This window comes from Colius striatus, chromosome 1 (assembly GCF_028858725.1).
Source record: "Colius striatus isolate bColStr4 chromosome 1, bColStr4.1.hap1, whole genome shotgun sequence".
Classification (NCBI taxonomy): Eukaryota; Metazoa; Chordata; class Aves; order Coliiformes; family Coliidae; genus Colius; species Colius striatus.
In genome coordinates this window covers 121,805,431-121,822,227 of record NC_084759.1, presented here as the reverse complement: position 1 = coordinate 121,822,227, position 16,797 = coordinate 121,805,431, and the positions used below count along the sequence as shown (strand labels likewise).

General features: G+C 44.8%; 1 protein-coding gene across 4 annotated transcripts in view; it reads left to right on the top strand.

The window, feature by feature from the left end:
• The window catches only part of CD58 (CD58 molecule), a 41,378-nt gene that overhangs the window by 15,169 nt on the left and 9,412 nt on the right, over positions 1–16,797 (top strand). Inside the window, exons 3-8 of one of the 4 annotated variants that reach the window (XM_062005269.1) lie at positions 432–686; positions 2,774–2,872; positions 6,906–6,974; positions 10,591–10,659; positions 10,837–10,905; positions 11,234–11,304. In XM_062005269.1, coding sequence (XP_061861253.1) covers positions 432–686; positions 2,774–2,872; positions 6,906–6,974; positions 10,591–10,659; positions 10,837–10,905; positions 11,234–11,301 — 629 coding nt within the window. In that variant the 3' untranslated portion in view covers positions 11,302–11,304. The remainder of the gene's footprint in view (positions 1–431; positions 687–2,773; positions 2,873–6,905; positions 6,975–10,590; positions 10,660–10,836; positions 10,906–11,233; positions 11,305–16,797) is intronic. The other 3 variants (XM_062005282.1, XM_062005274.1, XM_062005289.1) reach the window with 3 other exon arrangements.

Below are 16,797 nucleotides of genomic sequence, written 5' to 3'. Positions count from 1 at the left end.
TAGATGACATATTGTGTATTTTCAGGTAGTTAACTTGGTCAGCTTGCCCTAAAAGTTTGGTTATCCCAGGCAAAATGTATCTACTAAAGATGCTCCTGCAGGTGTATTAGAGGTGCTTTAATATCTGTGGCATCATGCTGTGCAGGTCTGCACAGCTTCACTAGAAGTCTTTGGGAAATATATTTGACCATTGTGAGTAGTTCTATTGAGAGTGAACTATGAAGGGTCTCAAACTAGGCACTGAAGAACAAAAACCAGGGCCACTTTTAGAAACAAATTATTCTCAGGCACATGTGCACACAGTCACTTTATACATATGTTTTTTATCTATACACTTCCCTGCTACTCTTGTTGCTCTAGCCTTTAGTCCTGTGCTAAAATTCAAGACCATGTATAACCAAAATAATACAAAATGTTTTCTCTCCTTTTAGATCCCCCTTCAGAACCCAATATAAGTTGCAACATCAGCGGGAATTACTTTAAGTTAAAATGTACAGCGGATTTCCCAAAGACTCTGAATTACATGTGGAAGTTCGGTAGCTTACAAAACATCAGTCAGACCCAGGAGATTTCAATCCCAACAGAGGTTGTTGATGCTTCTGAGAAAGCTACGTGTTTCATTAGATTCTCTCAAACGGAAAAGTACTCGGAAATCTCTTTGGATGAATGCTATTCGGATGAAAAAGGTAATGAACACGTCAGGTTGTATATGCAAGTCTGACTGGGAAACAGCATGGACTTTGAATGTAAGGTTTCTACTGCTCAAAAAGCTGAATTTAAAAAGTAGAAAACATCAGAAGCTGTTTTTCTGTGAAAAGTGTGGTTAAGTTTGGTGAAGGGTTGGTTTGAGGTTGACAGTTTGATTCTCCCTGGAAGGATAGTTTTTGCAGGGATCTCAGTGGAATAAAACCTTTACACACTTAGATGATCTTTTCTGAACCCTCTGGCTTGGTGTAATGTTAGTGACTGTTATGCTTTTCATACTGCTTTCCAGGAACTGGAATGAAACAATATATTGAGTAGTTTCAAGCAAGTCATCTAGCAGCCATTAGATAAAATAATTTCTCATCTAGCACATGGATGAGTCAGAGCATTCTTCTTTTCCTTCTTCACAGACAGATAGGAAAAGGAAAAAAGAGTTTTCCTACTGTTGCTCATTGCTTTGGGACAGCAGTAACTGAGCCTCAACTCTACTTTGGACTTACTGCCTTTTTTTTAATGTTTGTTTTTATTTTAAACATAGAATGATAACACGTTTGGAACCGCCTGGTTTGTAGGATGTGTAAGGCAGTCCGTAAACTGACAAAATTGCCCCCATTTTCCTAACAGTAAATTATATGGTTTACAGAATTCTTCCTCCTTCACTGGAATTATGTTAGATGTGTTAGAAATTAAGCATGTGATGGGCTGACCTTGGCTGGACGACAGGTGCTCTACCACTCCCCCTCCTTAATGGGATGTGGAGCAAAAAATATGATGAAAGGCTTGTGGATTGAGATAAGGACAGGGAGATCACTCAGCAGTTGCTATCATGGGCAGAACAGGCTTGACTTGGGGAACATGAATTTAATTCTTCATCAATCAAAAGCTGAGTAGAATAATGAGAAACAAGAAGAAATGTCAACCACCTTCATCCCAGGCTCAACTTCACTCCTCATTTCTCAACTGCCTCCCCCTGGCAGCAGAAGGGGATGGGGATTGGGGGTTGTGCCTAGTTCTGTTACATGATACCTCTCCCGTTCCTCCTTCCTCATGCTCTTCAACTGCTCCAGTATGACGTCCCACCCACAAGAGAAGTCCTTCATGAACTTCTCCAATGTGGTTCTTTCCCACAGGCTGCAGTTCTTCATGAACTGCTTCAGTGTGGATCTTTTCCATGGGATGCAGTCCTCCAGGAAAGGACTGCTCCAGCATGGGTCACCTATGGGGTCTTGGATTCTGCCAGGTAACCTGCTGCAGCATTGGCTCCTCTACATGGGGTCATGGTTCCTGCCAGGAGCTCCAGTGTGGGCTTTCCATGGGGTCACAGCCTTCTTTTGGTGCATCTGTCTGCTCTGGTGTGGGTTCCTCCACTGGCTGTGGATCTCTGCTCCACTGTGGACTTCCATGGCTGCAGGGGCTGCTTCACCATGGGCTGCACCATAGGCTGTAGGAGAATCTCTGCTCCAGTGCCTGGAGCACCTCCTCCTCCTCCTTCACTGGTCTTGGTGTCTGTAGAGTTGTTGATTTCACATACTCCCACTTTTCTGTCAGCTCCTGTTGTCCAGCATTTTTTTTTACCCCATCTTAAGTACATTATTGCAGGGACACTACCACTGTCAGTGATGGGCTCAGCTTTGCTCAGTGATGGGTCCATCTTGGAGCTGCCTGGAACTGTCTCCATCCACTATGGGTACAGCTTCTGGTAACTTCTCACCAAATTCGCTCTTGCAGCCCCCATGTTACCAAAACCTTGTCATGCACACCCAATAGAAGACACTGACTGAGATTTCATTTGTCTGAGATCTGGCATGGCCTTTTATAGGCCAAAAAATGGAAGAGCCATTGCCTTCCAAGCAGTGATGTTCCTTGACTGAATTAAGGTACTTACCATGTAAGTTTCCTGGAGCTGGCTTGGGGTTTTGCTGGTAACTGACTCTGGTGCAGTGATTTAAGTTAGTTTTGTAAAAACAAATAGCTATAAAACATACTCAGAGTTGTTTTTCTACTGAGGTAGCATATCACACAGTTCCTTTTTAACTAACCAGTCATCATTTTTAAACTTTTTTTAAAGGAGACGTCTTTCACAAAAGAAACAGAAACGGTCTTATTGGGGCTTTCGTCGTCGTCGTCGTTCTGCTTGTAGCAATAGCAGTATTGCTATGCGGAAGAGGTATGTGTAGCATATCCTAATTGAGCTTAACATGCTTCAAGCTTATGCTGATCAAAGGTTCTGTACAATGTGTGCAAGTTTCTGACAGTGGGATGTATTGTAAATACAGTGGTAGAAACAAGTGCCACTTAGGCAAAGGCTAATATATTTGAAAGAAGTAATATACTGAACTTTCTTGCACTTGAACACTGGGCTCTCTGTGCTGGGAAACCCTTTAGTTTGTATTTGCATGTTTTTCTCTCAGACCATTTAATTTACTGTGTATTTACTTATCAAGTACCTATGGCCTCTCCCATTCCTGAGTATGCATTCACTGCCTTTTTTGAGAGTGTCATGCCCTCAAGATCAGATTTATTGTTGTGATAGGCTCTTTGCACGGTCTGTTGAATACCTAAATGCAGAGTCCAATCTGACAACTCGGTGGGCTCAACTGATACATAGAGACTTCTGTGCCTCCTGTCAACCTGTATTGCCATCATCTTAGAGTTTTAGATTTGTTTCTTGATCCATCCTTACACTGAATTCAAGTATTGTTTTTGTGAATCTGATGGCTTATTCAGAAGTGGTAACTGTAAGTTATCACTCTGTGTCTCTTCCTGCCACCTTTTTATCTTAATATGTCAGATTTGTGTTCAGGCTTGAAAAAGAGGCACACACCATGTCTCCTCTTTTGTATCTGAGAGAGAGCCCTAAAGAGGAATACATTTTCTCATCCTCAGGGTGCTCTACGTGGAAAATTCCTGTTGGCTTCCAGGTGGAGTCACCACTTGAGGTTAGCTACAAGGTGAAGAGAGTGGGATGCATCTTCTATCTGGGAAGGATGCATTGATGATATTCTGGAGGGAGGCTCTGATCAGAACATCCATAGATGCATATTGCAGGTGGACCTTATGCTTTAGATTCTGATGGCACTGAATCATAAAATAAACTAGGTGAGATGGAATCTCTGAAGATTTTGTCCACCTTGCTGCTCAAAGCAGGACGAACTTCAAAGCTAGATCATGTTGCTTATGACCTTATCCAGTCAAACTTTAAATAAATCCAAGGATGGGAATTCCTCAGCTTCTTCCAGCATGTTTTCAAGCACTGAATCACCCTTGTGGGGAAGGATATTTTCATTATTTCTGTTAGGGATTTCCCTTTAGAAACTTGCAGCCATTTCCTCTTGTCTTGTTCTGTACTTCTGAGTGGAGTTTTTTTTCTATGTAAGTTAGTTGTAGACTAAAATTAGCCATACCCTTAGCTGCCTTTTTCTTCAATCTGAACACACCCAATTCTCTCAGCACCTCCTTGCACAATTCCTGCCTCCTAGATATCTTCATGGACATTTGCTGGACTACCTTCAGAATGTCAATGCTTTGTACCTAAAAGTAGACACAGTATTCCACGTGTGGTGTCACAAATACTGGATAAAGGGGAGGGATTATTTCTGTTGCTGGAGTGATTACAATTCTGCTAACATAGTCCAGTGTCTGGTAGACTTCTACTGCAATGCCACATTTCTGACTAATGTTCGAGTTGTCTTCTGCCAGGTTTACCAGGTTCTTTTCCACAGAGCTGTTTTCTAACTAGGTAGAGGTCAACCTCTACTGCTCCATGGGCTGGTTTCAAGAGGTAGAGGACTTTTTGTATGCCTTTCACACACAGAGAATGGTTGGGATTGAGAAGGGATTTCTAGAGATCACCCAGTCCAACCCCACTGCTAAAGCAGATTTACCTTGCACTCAAAATGCCAATAATGCCACTTTTATGCAAACTGAGTGGAATGGGTGCCAAAAATGCTGTCCCTTTAGTGTCCCTATGATGTGCTGATAGGGAGAAATGATGCTATGGGTGAAATGATGCTATGGGTGAAAGAGCTTACATTATACTACACAATGGTAGAGTTTGGAAGGGCCCATGTTTCTATTAGAGTTTCTTTGAAGTCTACAAAAATAAAGGGTTTAAAGTCACAGTGTTAGTGCAGCTCATAAATGCAGTTAAGAGGAACAGACTCTCTCCTCAATTGTCTTTGTCTCTTTATCACCTTAAGTAAATCCACTTCAGAAAGATTTTGTAAAGCATAGGTATACATAATGTTGGTTATGGTCTAGGACCTTAAGTGATTGCTGGAGGGAAGTTGGAGTTGAAATCAGTTGAGTCCTTCAATAAAGTGGCAAAACATACTAGTTCTCAGGAGTATCTACTAAATGCGTTATAATGAAACTGCTACTTTAAGACTGAGCTGCATGTTTTGCAGACGGTTGTGGTACCTCCATAAATGTCTCGAAAAAGGATTTCTCTTTGCTTGCAGCTGCATCTTTACAAGCTGTTGATTATGAGAATGAAAAGCCTGAAGCAGATAGCAAGCAAGATGGTGCCTTTAAAACATTGGAACATGGAAGGAAGGAATTAATTTTGCAGATGGCCTTTCCTAGTCCAAAACATATTAACATGTTCTTAGTATAGAGATTACCATTTTCCTGTTGGCCTAGAAAGATATGTCGCTTTAGGATCAGTAAATGTTGGTGAGTAGATCACTAGTTGAGAAGTCAAAAAGACTTAGATTATTGTGCTTATTAGACAGCACTGGGCAAATAGATTCTTGGGGCTTCAGCTTCTTTCTTGATATGATGAGAATGGTACTGTATGCTGTGCTTGCAGATCACTTGTGGAAAGAAGAACAAAGCATGGTTGAGGGACCTCCTTTTTATAGCAAATAAGCAAATTACCCTTTTGTCTAACATTACCTTTTATTTGCATGCAAAAGAATGCAAGGGTATTTTTATAGTATGCCATCATGAGTAGGTCATAGAATGGTAGGGGTTGGAAGGGACCTTTAGAGATCAGCTAGTCCAGCCCCCCTGCAGAATAGATCAGGTCACATATCTTTGCTTTCTGCTGGAAAGAAGCCCTCAAGCAGGACTTACAGTAATAAAATGCTGTGGCTTCAAAGCTTTGTATTGTTGGTGAGTAGATCTGAGCCTCAACATACTGATTTAGAGATAGCCTACTTACAAGCTTGCAAAATGCTAATTTGGGGGATACAGCAGGCTACTTTCCTTACAGAAGCACCATTTCTGCATATGCTTTGTTCTCTAGGAAAATCTTCTGATTGCATTCATCAGGCAGCTAAGGAAAGCCTCGTTTTTGTTTTCTTAGTACAGCCGGTGTAAATCTCAAGGAAATTCTGTGACCTGTATTTTTTTCCAGAAGTTTCTTACTCCAGGGGGATAGTGAAATATGAATATTAGAGTTCAAATCAGAAAAAAAAGTTTTGATTTCCCCAGGTTATTGCACTGCTGATTCATTCACTCACCAACTCTTCCACCATTTTCTAGAAGTGGCTGATAATAAGGGAGTTGGTGAGGGCAGAAATTCTTCCAGATTAAGGACAAAGCCATTAATGACGACAATAAGGAAAAAGGAACCCGGGAAGCCCCTGTGTTTTGCCAATTATTCTTCCTGCATGAGTTGTAATGAGTGTAGAACAAGTTTTCACATCTGAAGAAACAGAGGTTATGTAGCTGATGGCAAAGGTGTGGTGCACTGTGAGATTGTCTTATTATTTGTGTAACTATTTCCACATACCTAGATGTGGTTATAGGAGAAGGAGATTTAATTTGATATCTGCCTTATGGAAGAAAGGAGGGAAATGTATAGTTCAGGTGAAAAAAGAATCAGATCATATGTAAATGTTGTCTGCTTGGATACTAGAAGAATGGAATAAAATATTTTGTGGCAGTATAGAGTGGGAACACGGGGGTTGGGAATCAGTGTACCTTTGTGCATTGCATCCCTCAGCACCGGGGTAGCACACAATCACTGCTGTTCACATGGGAAACAGTAAGCAAGGCTATGATGTTCTCTGAAATGCATGTACAAAGCAATTTTATCTAGGACTTCTGCTACTAGCACAGTAATGTGGAACAACTGCAGAGAAGGTGTGCTGCAGAGCTCTGGACAGCACAGAGCAATGGCCTGCACTGCTGTGGGGAAGAGGGAATGGAGTGTGCTCCTGAGGGACTGTAGCTCTTCTCTGATCTTTTTTCAGACAGAGGGAATGTGGAAGACGGTGCCCTGACAGATAATCAGACAGTTAACAATGGTGTAAATCCGGAAGGTAAGTGCCTGTTCTATGGAGTAATCGGTGCTAATGACCCTGTGGGCAAACTGGTCAGGATCCCTTGAAGCTGAAAGCTCAGAGTGACTGTTGCAGAACAGGGGATTGATTTAGTGGTATTTAATGCTGATGAAGTATAGGCTAGATGAGCAGATAGTGGACTGTGAAAACTGTCTGAATGACTGAGATCAGAGGGTTGTGATCACTGGTATGAATTCCAGTTGGAGGCCAGTATCTAGTGGTGTACTCCAGGGGTCAATACTGGGTCCAATCTTCTTTAATGTCTTCGTTAATGATCTGGCCAGAGTTTGCCTTGCTGATGATAGAAAACTGCGAGGAGTGGCTGACACACCAAAGGGACAAGTGTTGTCATTCAGAGGGACCTCAGAGGCCTGGGGAAATGCGCTGGCAAGAACCTCATGCAATTCAACAAAAGGAAATGCAAAATGCTTCAAGTGGGAAGGAATGATCCCAGATGCCATATGCTGGAGAAGCAGCTTGTCAATAAAGGACTCTTTGACGGCCTAGATGATGGGACAGAGTGTACCCTCAGCAAATTTGCTGATGACACCAAACTGGGAGGGCTGGCTGATTCCCATTCAGCAGCATCTCGACCAGCTTGAGAGTTGGGCAGAGGGGAACCTCATGAGGTTCAACAAGGGCAAGTGCAGAGTCCTGCACCTGGGAAGGAACACCAGTACAGGCTGGGGATTGACCTGCTGGAGAGCAGCTCTGCAGAGAGAGACCTGATAGTCCTGGTTGATAATAAACTAACCATGAGCCAGCAATGTGCCCTCATGGCCAAGAAGGCCAATGGCAGCCTGGGATGCATCGAGTGTGGCCAGCACGTCAAAGGAGGTTCTGCTCCCCTGGTGAGGCCTCATCTGGAGTCCTGTGTCCAGTTGTGGGCTCCCCAGGTCAAAAGGGACAGGGAACTTCTATAGAGAGAGTCCAGCCCAAGATGATCAGGGGACTGGAACATCTCTCTCATGAGGAAAGACTGCGCGACCTGGGGCTGTTCAGCCTGGAGAAGACTGAGTGTGTACCTTACCAACACTTGTAAGTACCTAAAGGGTGGATGTCAACAGGATGGGACAACACTTTTCTGTTTTGTTCATTACTGCTAGGCCTGTTGCGGGAGACTAAAGCTGGAACACAAAAAGTTCCACTTGAATACAAGGAAAAACTTTCCTGTTCAGGTGAGGGAACCCTGGCACAGGCTGCCCAGGGAGGGTGTGTGAAAACCTCCTTCTCTAGGAGGTTTTCAGAACCCACCTGGACATGTTCCTGTGTGACCTGATCTAGGTGGACTGACTTGAGCAGGTGTTTGGTCTAGATAATCTCTAGAGGTCCCTTCCAACTTCTACCGTTCTGTGACCTGTGAATCCTTCAGGACAAGAAGATGACCATGAGCCAACAATATGCCCTTGCAGAAAAGAATACTATGGTATCCTGGGCTGGATTATGAGGAATGGTGCCAGAAGTATGAGGGAAGTAGTCATTCTCATCTACTCAGCACTGATGGGTCCTGTTCTAGGCTCCCTAGTAAAAGGGAGATATAGACCTGCTGGATGGGATTCAGCAAAGGCTACGAAGATGATTAAGAGACTGGATGTGGTCCTGGAAAGCCTACAGGAGTTGACTTCTCTTCAGCAGGGACCAAAGGAGGAGGAGGAGAAATGCAGGCTTTGTGTGTGCCTAGTGACAGGACAAGAGGCAGTGGACATCATCTGAAATGTAAGAGGACCTGTCTGATCATCAGAAAGCACTTTTTTTTTACTGTGGGTGACTGAAAACTGCAGCATACTGCTCAGAGAGGCTGTGGAGTCTCCATCCTTGGAGGTACTCAAAAGCTGTCTGGACATGGCCCTAGGCAGCCTTCCCTAAGTTCATTGCTTGAGAAGAGGTTTGGACAAGATGACTTCCAGAGACTTCTCAAACATCAGCTGTTACCTGATTCTCTGTTATCAGATGCAGATAAGGTTGAGATACCAATGCTACTTTTGCCTCTGTTTTGACAGTCTCTGTGGCATTTCTCCCTAGAGGCAGGTTCAAGGAGGAGAGGATCTGCTGGTGATGGAAGAGGATTGGATTGGAGATTCCTGGAGAAACCTAGGCCCAAGCCAGTCTGTGAGATCTGATACGAGGGTTGCTACAACAGCTGGCAGGTGTCGTTGTAGTGGTGTTCTTTATGACCCTGAAAAGTCTCATTGGGGAAGATATGTGTCAACTGGAAGATGGGGAAACACTGCAGCTGTCTTCTGTAAAGGCTATTAGGTCCATCTGTGGTCAGTTAGACTCACTTTCCTCTCTGGAAGAATCATGAGACAAGTTGTCTTGGAATATGTTTCTGGTCACAGAAGAAAGATTGTGATAGGGATGAAGGGAGAACAATGGGTGTCATATACCTTGACTTTAGCAAGGCTTTTTATGCAGTGTCCCTCAGAGTTGTTGGAGTCTTAAACTGAGTTATCTCAGTCTGGATTAATGTCTATCTACATGAATAGAAAAGTTGCTAGATTGTCAAGTCTGCAGGTAGTGGTTAATGGGTTGTATTCCACATGCTGGTGACAAGTACTGCTGAGGTCTCTCTTTTTGGTGACCTGGACAAGGGAGAGAACAGTGTCACTGAGTTTATAGATGACAGCAAAATGTTGAGTGCTGTCAAATCAGTATGAGGACAGGACTGTTGTTCAGAGGGAACTGGAAGGGTAGAGGCCCATGTGAACCTCATTAATTTCTGCAGGGGCTGTGCAGGGTCCTGCACCTGGATGGACCAACACTCTGCACTTGTTCAGGCTGAGGACTGACTGGCAGGGGAGCAGCTCTGCTGAAAAGTACCTGGGAGTCCTTCTGAAGAGTACACTGTGAGTCAACAGTGCTCCCTGGCAGCAAAGAAGGCTGGTACCATCCTAGGCTGTTTTAAGGAGTGCTTAAGCCAGGGAGTTGAAGGAAGTGGTTATTTTCCATTACTTGGTACTTGTTAGATGACATTTATTACACCTAGTTTGTGGGCCACTCAGTCCTGGAAAAGTGCTGATAAGTTTGAGCAAATTCATCAAAGTGCCACCAATGTGATCAGGGGCTGGAGCACAAATCATCTGAGAAAAGGCTGAAGAAACTGGACTTATAGAACCCTGGAGAAGAGTCGGATTTCAGGTACCTAAAAGCAGCTGCCCATACCTATGGGGATATCCATAAGAAAGCTCAGCCATGACGTTTACTGAGTTGTATTAGTGGGACATCAAGATGATGTTGCTAAACTGAAGCAGGGAAGTTTTCTGTGTGGCTATGAGGAAGAATATTTCTGCCTCTAAACATAACTAATCACTGGGACAAGCTGCATGGAGTCATTGTTGAGTTTCTACCCTTGGAAGTTTTTTAGGACTTGACTGGAGAAAGTCCTGAGCAACCTGTCTAGAACTGAATGACCTCTCATTAAGGAAAGTGTTGAGTTAGAGACCTCCTGAGCACCCTTCCTGAGTGAACCCAAGTCATTCTGTGTGTCTTAAGAGTTGTATCTGGCACCTTGTCTCTGAGCAATAACTGATACCACTGTGAAGTTACGCAGTGAGATACAGTCCTGGAGTGTCTCCCTCCTGTGATCTTTTTTCAGAGCTGTCTGCTGTGCAGAACAGTGCCCCGACATCCAGGTGTGCATCTGGCCATGGTATAGCTGAGGGAGGTGAGTGCTTGTTCTGCCTGGGGAGCTGTCCTGGGGGAAAGGGGTTGGCTTTCTGCTGTTCACTGGTGACACTGGCAACAGATAGAGTTGTAGCTAGTAACTCATTCTTTTGCAACAGCCAGTACCTTGAACCTGAACAAGGTGGGGGGCTCTAGTTGTCTTCTGATCTCTCTTCAGACACATTTAAGGAGGAGGATATCAGCTTGCTGGCCAAACATGCAGATGACCATGGCATAAATGAAGGAGGTAAGTCCCTGCACTATAGAATGGTCTTTGTGTGGCTTTTGCCTAATGCTTCTTCATGTGAAGTTATGGGTGGCACCATGGGTGCTGAGTGCCATCTGTGCTTGACCACTGCAGGATCTGGGATCATGAGGACACTGCAGAATCAGGTATGGAGGAGACAGGGGAGGTGGTGTATGATGGCCATGTGGGGGCAGGGAATGTTGATCATGGCTGTTATTGATGCCCAACAAATGGCCCAGCTGTCAGATTTCTCTTGATCCATCTGGGCTGGAGATGAGGTGTGTTGTGAGCTCCAGCATCATCTTAGTATTACCTATTGTCCCTGCAGAAATGATCCAGGATGCAGAAGGTGGAAATGGGGAACACCTGAACAACTCTCCCAGCTGCAATGTATAGAAGGTGTGTAATGGTGAAGCTCCCCATGTCTCAGGAGAGTGTACAGACTGACACAGAGTCCGGGACACTAACAGTCCATGCAGTGCACAACCCTGACCCCTTTTTGCTTCCGTAGAGACTGAGAATTAGTAGGAAGGTGGGGGTGGTGTGGTGGGCTCTGTTTGTGTGATGTGTGCTAGGGAATATTTAAAAGACTGTCTGATTTAGACAGTTTAAAATTGGGATTACATGTTACTAACATTATAAACACACCTCTTGCTCAGGCTTGTGCTTTTTCTTTATTCCCTGCCTTAACAAGTGATAAATGCTTATAGTGGCTGAGGTGTCAGGCAAAATATTTTACATTTCTGAACTGCAGTTCTGCCTTATTAATTATGAATGCTACTGAACGTCAGAGAGATACCATGTAACAATGAAGGTTTTTTATTGCTTAGGTATGTTGCCGTGTTTTCTTCAGTCACAAAGAATGCAGAGTTTACTTAATTTATGGGAGAGAGTTTTGTGTTTTAAACCTACATGGACAGAGTGGGAAAACTTTTCTAGATAAACAGACCATTGGGCCTGAGGGCTGACATATGAAATGAGAAAATTCATTATTACCCTGTATGGGAGAATAATTGACCAACCCTACATCTATGGATATTAGTGAAACTACTGGGTTCTTTTGGTTTATGATTATATCATTGGTTATGGGGCTTAGCTGGCATTTGTATACAGCGTTGTGGTCACTCCCATACCTCAGGTTTTTCCTTTCAGAATTCATTAGTAATCTGACCCAACCTAGGAGAAGACAGGCAGTGATGCTTTCTCCCACCCTTTTACTTCCTCTCCTTCTGGCTAACTAAAACAACACTTGAGAAATTTGGGTGTTCCTGGGACATTCCAGTTATCCTGCTTTTACTGTTATGTCTCCTGAATATGCTTCATACTTTGCTTAAGCTTGTAAAAGTCTCACCCAAAGATCTGCCCTAAGGCTGGATAGTAATGGCTGGAATGGCATGTGGGAGAGTATGGGCAGGTATCTAGAGAACTTCTCACCTCCAGTGGTCTGGAACTTCACCCTGGAATAACTACATGACCCTGATAGAGTGATAGAGTACTTGAAAAGAAAATGCTATTCCAGAGAGGCACAACTGACCGCACTGTGCTGGGCCCTGGCTAGTATCTGTCAAACGGTACTCAACATTAGACAGCACCCTCAGGGGGAAGAGGAGAAAAATAAGCTGACAGGCACTGCAGCTACCCCAGCCCCAATGACATGCACTGTGGCTACTCAGACCTCAGTAACAGGCAGCATGGCTACTCAAACCCTGGTGGCAGGCACTGCAGCCAAATGGGGAAAACAACCTGTGCCAGTATCAGTTGCCCCTGTAGAGAAGAAGAAATGTTGGATGTGAAAGTCAACTTGCTTAGAAAGGGAAGAAACTCCAATTACAAAGGAGGAGGAAGAAATTGAAGCAGGACAATCACAAGAGGAGGAGGAGGAAGAGGTGGAAGTTATGAATGAGACAATTGCCACCCAGTCCCTATCCCTGAGCGAGTTGCAAGACATACGAAAGGACTTCAACTGTCACCCAGGGGAGTACATTGTCACCTGGATGCTCTGATGCTCGTTTAATGGGTCTAGTAGCCTGGAACTGGAGGGCAGGGAAGCCAAACAACTGGGCTTCCTGTCTAGGGAAGGAGGTATTGACAAAGCAATTGAAAAAAGGACACAAGTATGCAGCCTTTGGAGGCAACTTCTTTCAGGTGTAAGGGAAAGGTATCCATTCAAGGAAGACATCACATGTCACCCAGGCAAGTGGACTACCATGGATAAAAGTATCTAGTACCTGAGGGAACTGGCTGTGCTGGAAGTCATTTATCATGTTCCAGACAATGAGCAGTTATCTGTGAATCCAGATGAGATCCAGTGCACACCCCCCATGTGGCGGAAGTTCCTCCGGAGCGCACCACCATTGTATGCCAACTCATTGGCTGTCATGTCATGGAAAGAAGGTGAGGGGAAAATGGTGAATGAAGTGGTCAAGCCAAGTCTGTCAAGATGAAGGAAGTCTTTCTTCTTCTTCACTGTGTCTCTGCTGTGGAGAAACTATCCTGGGAGTTACAACAATTTAAGAAAGATATCTCCTGCTCTCCACCTGTATGAGCCCATGTCTTCACTATTAGAAACAAGTGTTCTTCTGATCAAGAGAGGAAATAGAGAGGGTACACACACTAGGGCAACCTGTGGTTTTAGCTATGCAATAAGGGAGAGGACTTGAGGAGGTGGGGTGGAAAACCTACCGTGGCCCTAGAGACAAGAGTACGGGAGCTACAAGGGAAAACAAAAGAGGACTCCTCAGGGATAAATGCTGCCCCGGTTTCCAGTGAGCAGCTCCCCAGAGATGTAGTGCTTAATCTTTCTTCTGATCCTGTCAAAGGGGCCTCTAGTTCCTTCTCACAGAAAGTATGTGATACACATACAATATTAGAGGGCCCCTGCCTCCAGACAGAGAGAGGACAGGGACAATAGGATCTATTGATCTGTGTGGATCTGATGGCCTGGCACATCAGATCCACAAGAGTACAAGGCTCTCGTGGATACTAGAGCACAATGCACTTTGATCCCATCAAGTTATAGAGGAGATGAACAAATCTCTATTTTGGGAGTGACAGGAGGATCCCAACAGCTCACTGTGTTGGAAGCAGAAGTGAATCTGACAGGAAATAAATGGCAGAAGCACCCCATTGTGACAGGTTCAGAAGTTCCATGCATCCTGGGAATAGATTATCTGAAGAGAGGGTATTTCAAGGACCCAAAAGGGTATTGGTGGGCTTTTGGTGTGGCTGCTTTGGAGACAGAAGAAACAACAGCTGTCCAGCCTGCCTGGCCTCTCAGAGGACCCTTCTGCTGTGGGGTTGCTGAGAGTTGAAGACCAACAAGTGCCAGTCACAACCACAGCAGTGCACCGGTGGCAATATCAGACTAACCGCGACTCTCTGATTCCAATCTATAAACTGATTCCTCAATTGAAGAGCCAAGGGGTGATCAGCAGGACTCCATCCCCCTTTAACAGACCCATACAGCCAGTATGAAAGTCTGCTGTAGAGTGGAGATTGACAGTAGACTATCGTGGCCTGAATGAAGTCACGCTGCTGCTGAGTGCTGCTGTGGCAGACATGCTGGAGCTCCAATATGAACTGGAGTCCAAGGCAGCCAGATGGTACACTACCATCGACATTGCTAGTGCATTCTTTTCAATCCCATTGGCAGCTGAGTGCAGGCCCCACTTTGCCATCACCTGGAAAGGCATTCAGTACACTTGGAATCGATTGCCCCATGGGTGGAAGCACAGCCCTACCCTTTGCCATGGACTGATCCAGGCTACGCTGGAAAAGGGTGGGACCCCCAAACACCTACAATATATCAATGACGTTATTGTGTGGGACAATTCAATAAAAGAAGTTTTTGAAAAAGGAAAGAAAATAGTTAAAATCCTACTGAATGCTGGCGTTGCCATAAAACGAAGCAAAGAGCCTGCACAGGAGGTCCAGTTCTTAGGATTAAAATGGCAAGATTATTGTCGACATATCCCGGATGAATATCGTCAACAAGATCACTGCAATGTCTCCACCAACCAGTAAGGAAGAAACCCAGGCTTTCTTAGGCACTGTGGGTTTTTGGAGAATGCATATTCCCAACTGCAGCATGATTGTAAATCCTCTCTATCAAGTCACCTGGAAGAAAAATGACTTTAAACGAGGACCTGAACAACAGCAAGGCTTTCAGCAGATGAAACAAGAAGTCGCTCAGGCAGTAGCCCTTGGGCCAATTTGAACAGGACCAGATGTGAAAAATATGCTTTACACTGCAGCATGAGAGAATCGCCATACCTGGAGCCTATGGCAAAAAGCACCTGATGAGACTCAAGGCCTACCCCTTGGGTTCTGGAGTTGAGGATACAAAGGATCACAGAACAGTAGGACTGGAAGGGACCTCCAGAGATCATCCAGTCCAACCCCCCCCGCAGAAGCAGGTCCACCCAGATCAGGTCACATAAGAATATGTCCAGGCAGGTCTTGAAGACCTCCAAGGAAGGCGACTCCACACCCTCCCTGGGCAGCCTGTGCCACTGCTCTGTCACCCTCACGGTAAAATAGGTTTTTCTTATATTTAAATGGAACTTTTTGTGTTCCAGCTTCATCCTATTACCCTTTGTTGCTAGTTGCAGTAGAAAAAAGGACTGCCCCAACCTCCTTACACTCACCATTTAGATATTTGTAAATATTAATAAGACCACCAGGATCCGAGACCCGATACATTCCAACTGAGAAGGAGATATTGGCAGCATGTGAAGGAGTCCAAGCTGCCTCAGAAGTGATCAGGACAGAAGAACAACTTCTCTTAGCACCCCAACTGCCAGTGCTGGGCTGGATGTTCAAAGAGAGGGTCTCCTCCACCCATCATGCGATTGATGCCACGTGGAGTAAGTGGATTGCGTTGATTACAGGAAACCCCAGGCATCCTGGAAGTGATCACCAATTGACCAGAGGGCAAAGACTTTGGAATATTGCCTGAAAAAGTGATATGTGGTGAAGAGGCCCCACCACACAGTAAACTGTCAGAAAATGACAAGCAATATGCTTTGTTCACCGATGGGTCCTGCTGTATTGTGGGAAAACATCAAAGGTGGAAAGCGGCTATATGGAGTCCCCTACAACAAGTTGCTGAAGCTGCAGAAGGAGAAGGTGAATCAAGTCAGTTTGCAGAGGTCAAAGCCATCCAGCTGGCTTTTAGACATCACTGAACGAGAAAAATGGCCAATACTGACTGGTGGATGGTGACAAATGCTTTGTGGGGGTGGATACAATGGAAACAGGATAAGTGGAAACGCCGGGACAAACCCATCTGGGCTGCTTCATTGTAACCTGGGATTTTACACCTGAACAGGTAAAGAAAACCTGCTTTACTGGCACACCACCTGATAGAAGGGTGTCTTGCCTACTCCAATGAGACCCATCAGGTTCAGGCACTATACTGGGGCCTAGCCTCTGTCTACCGAGCCACAGTCCAGTCCTCTCAGAGAACTATGGTTGAAGTGGAAACTCAAACGGTATCCGAGACCACCGTGGTTGAGTCAGTCGCAGTCCAGTCCTCTCAGAGAACTGTGGCCAAGGTGGAAATTCAAACTGTATCTGAGACCACCATGGTTGAGTCAGGGAATCAAACAACAACCACAGTGGTTGCCCCAGTAGTGAAAAAGAAACAGTGGATGGATAAGGAGGTCAACAAGTCAATATCATTGATTAGTAAGGGCAGAAGAGGAGGAAGAGGAAAGGTTAGAAGAAGCAGCTGGTCCTTCGGTAAGGAGATCAGGAGAAGGAGTGAAAGAAATCGAAAAGGAAATGGAAACTACTCAGCCCCTCACCTCATCAGAACTTAGAGATATGCAAAAAGATTACAGTCGCCAGCCAGGTGAGTGGATTGGTGCCTGGCTGCTCCGATGCTGGGAT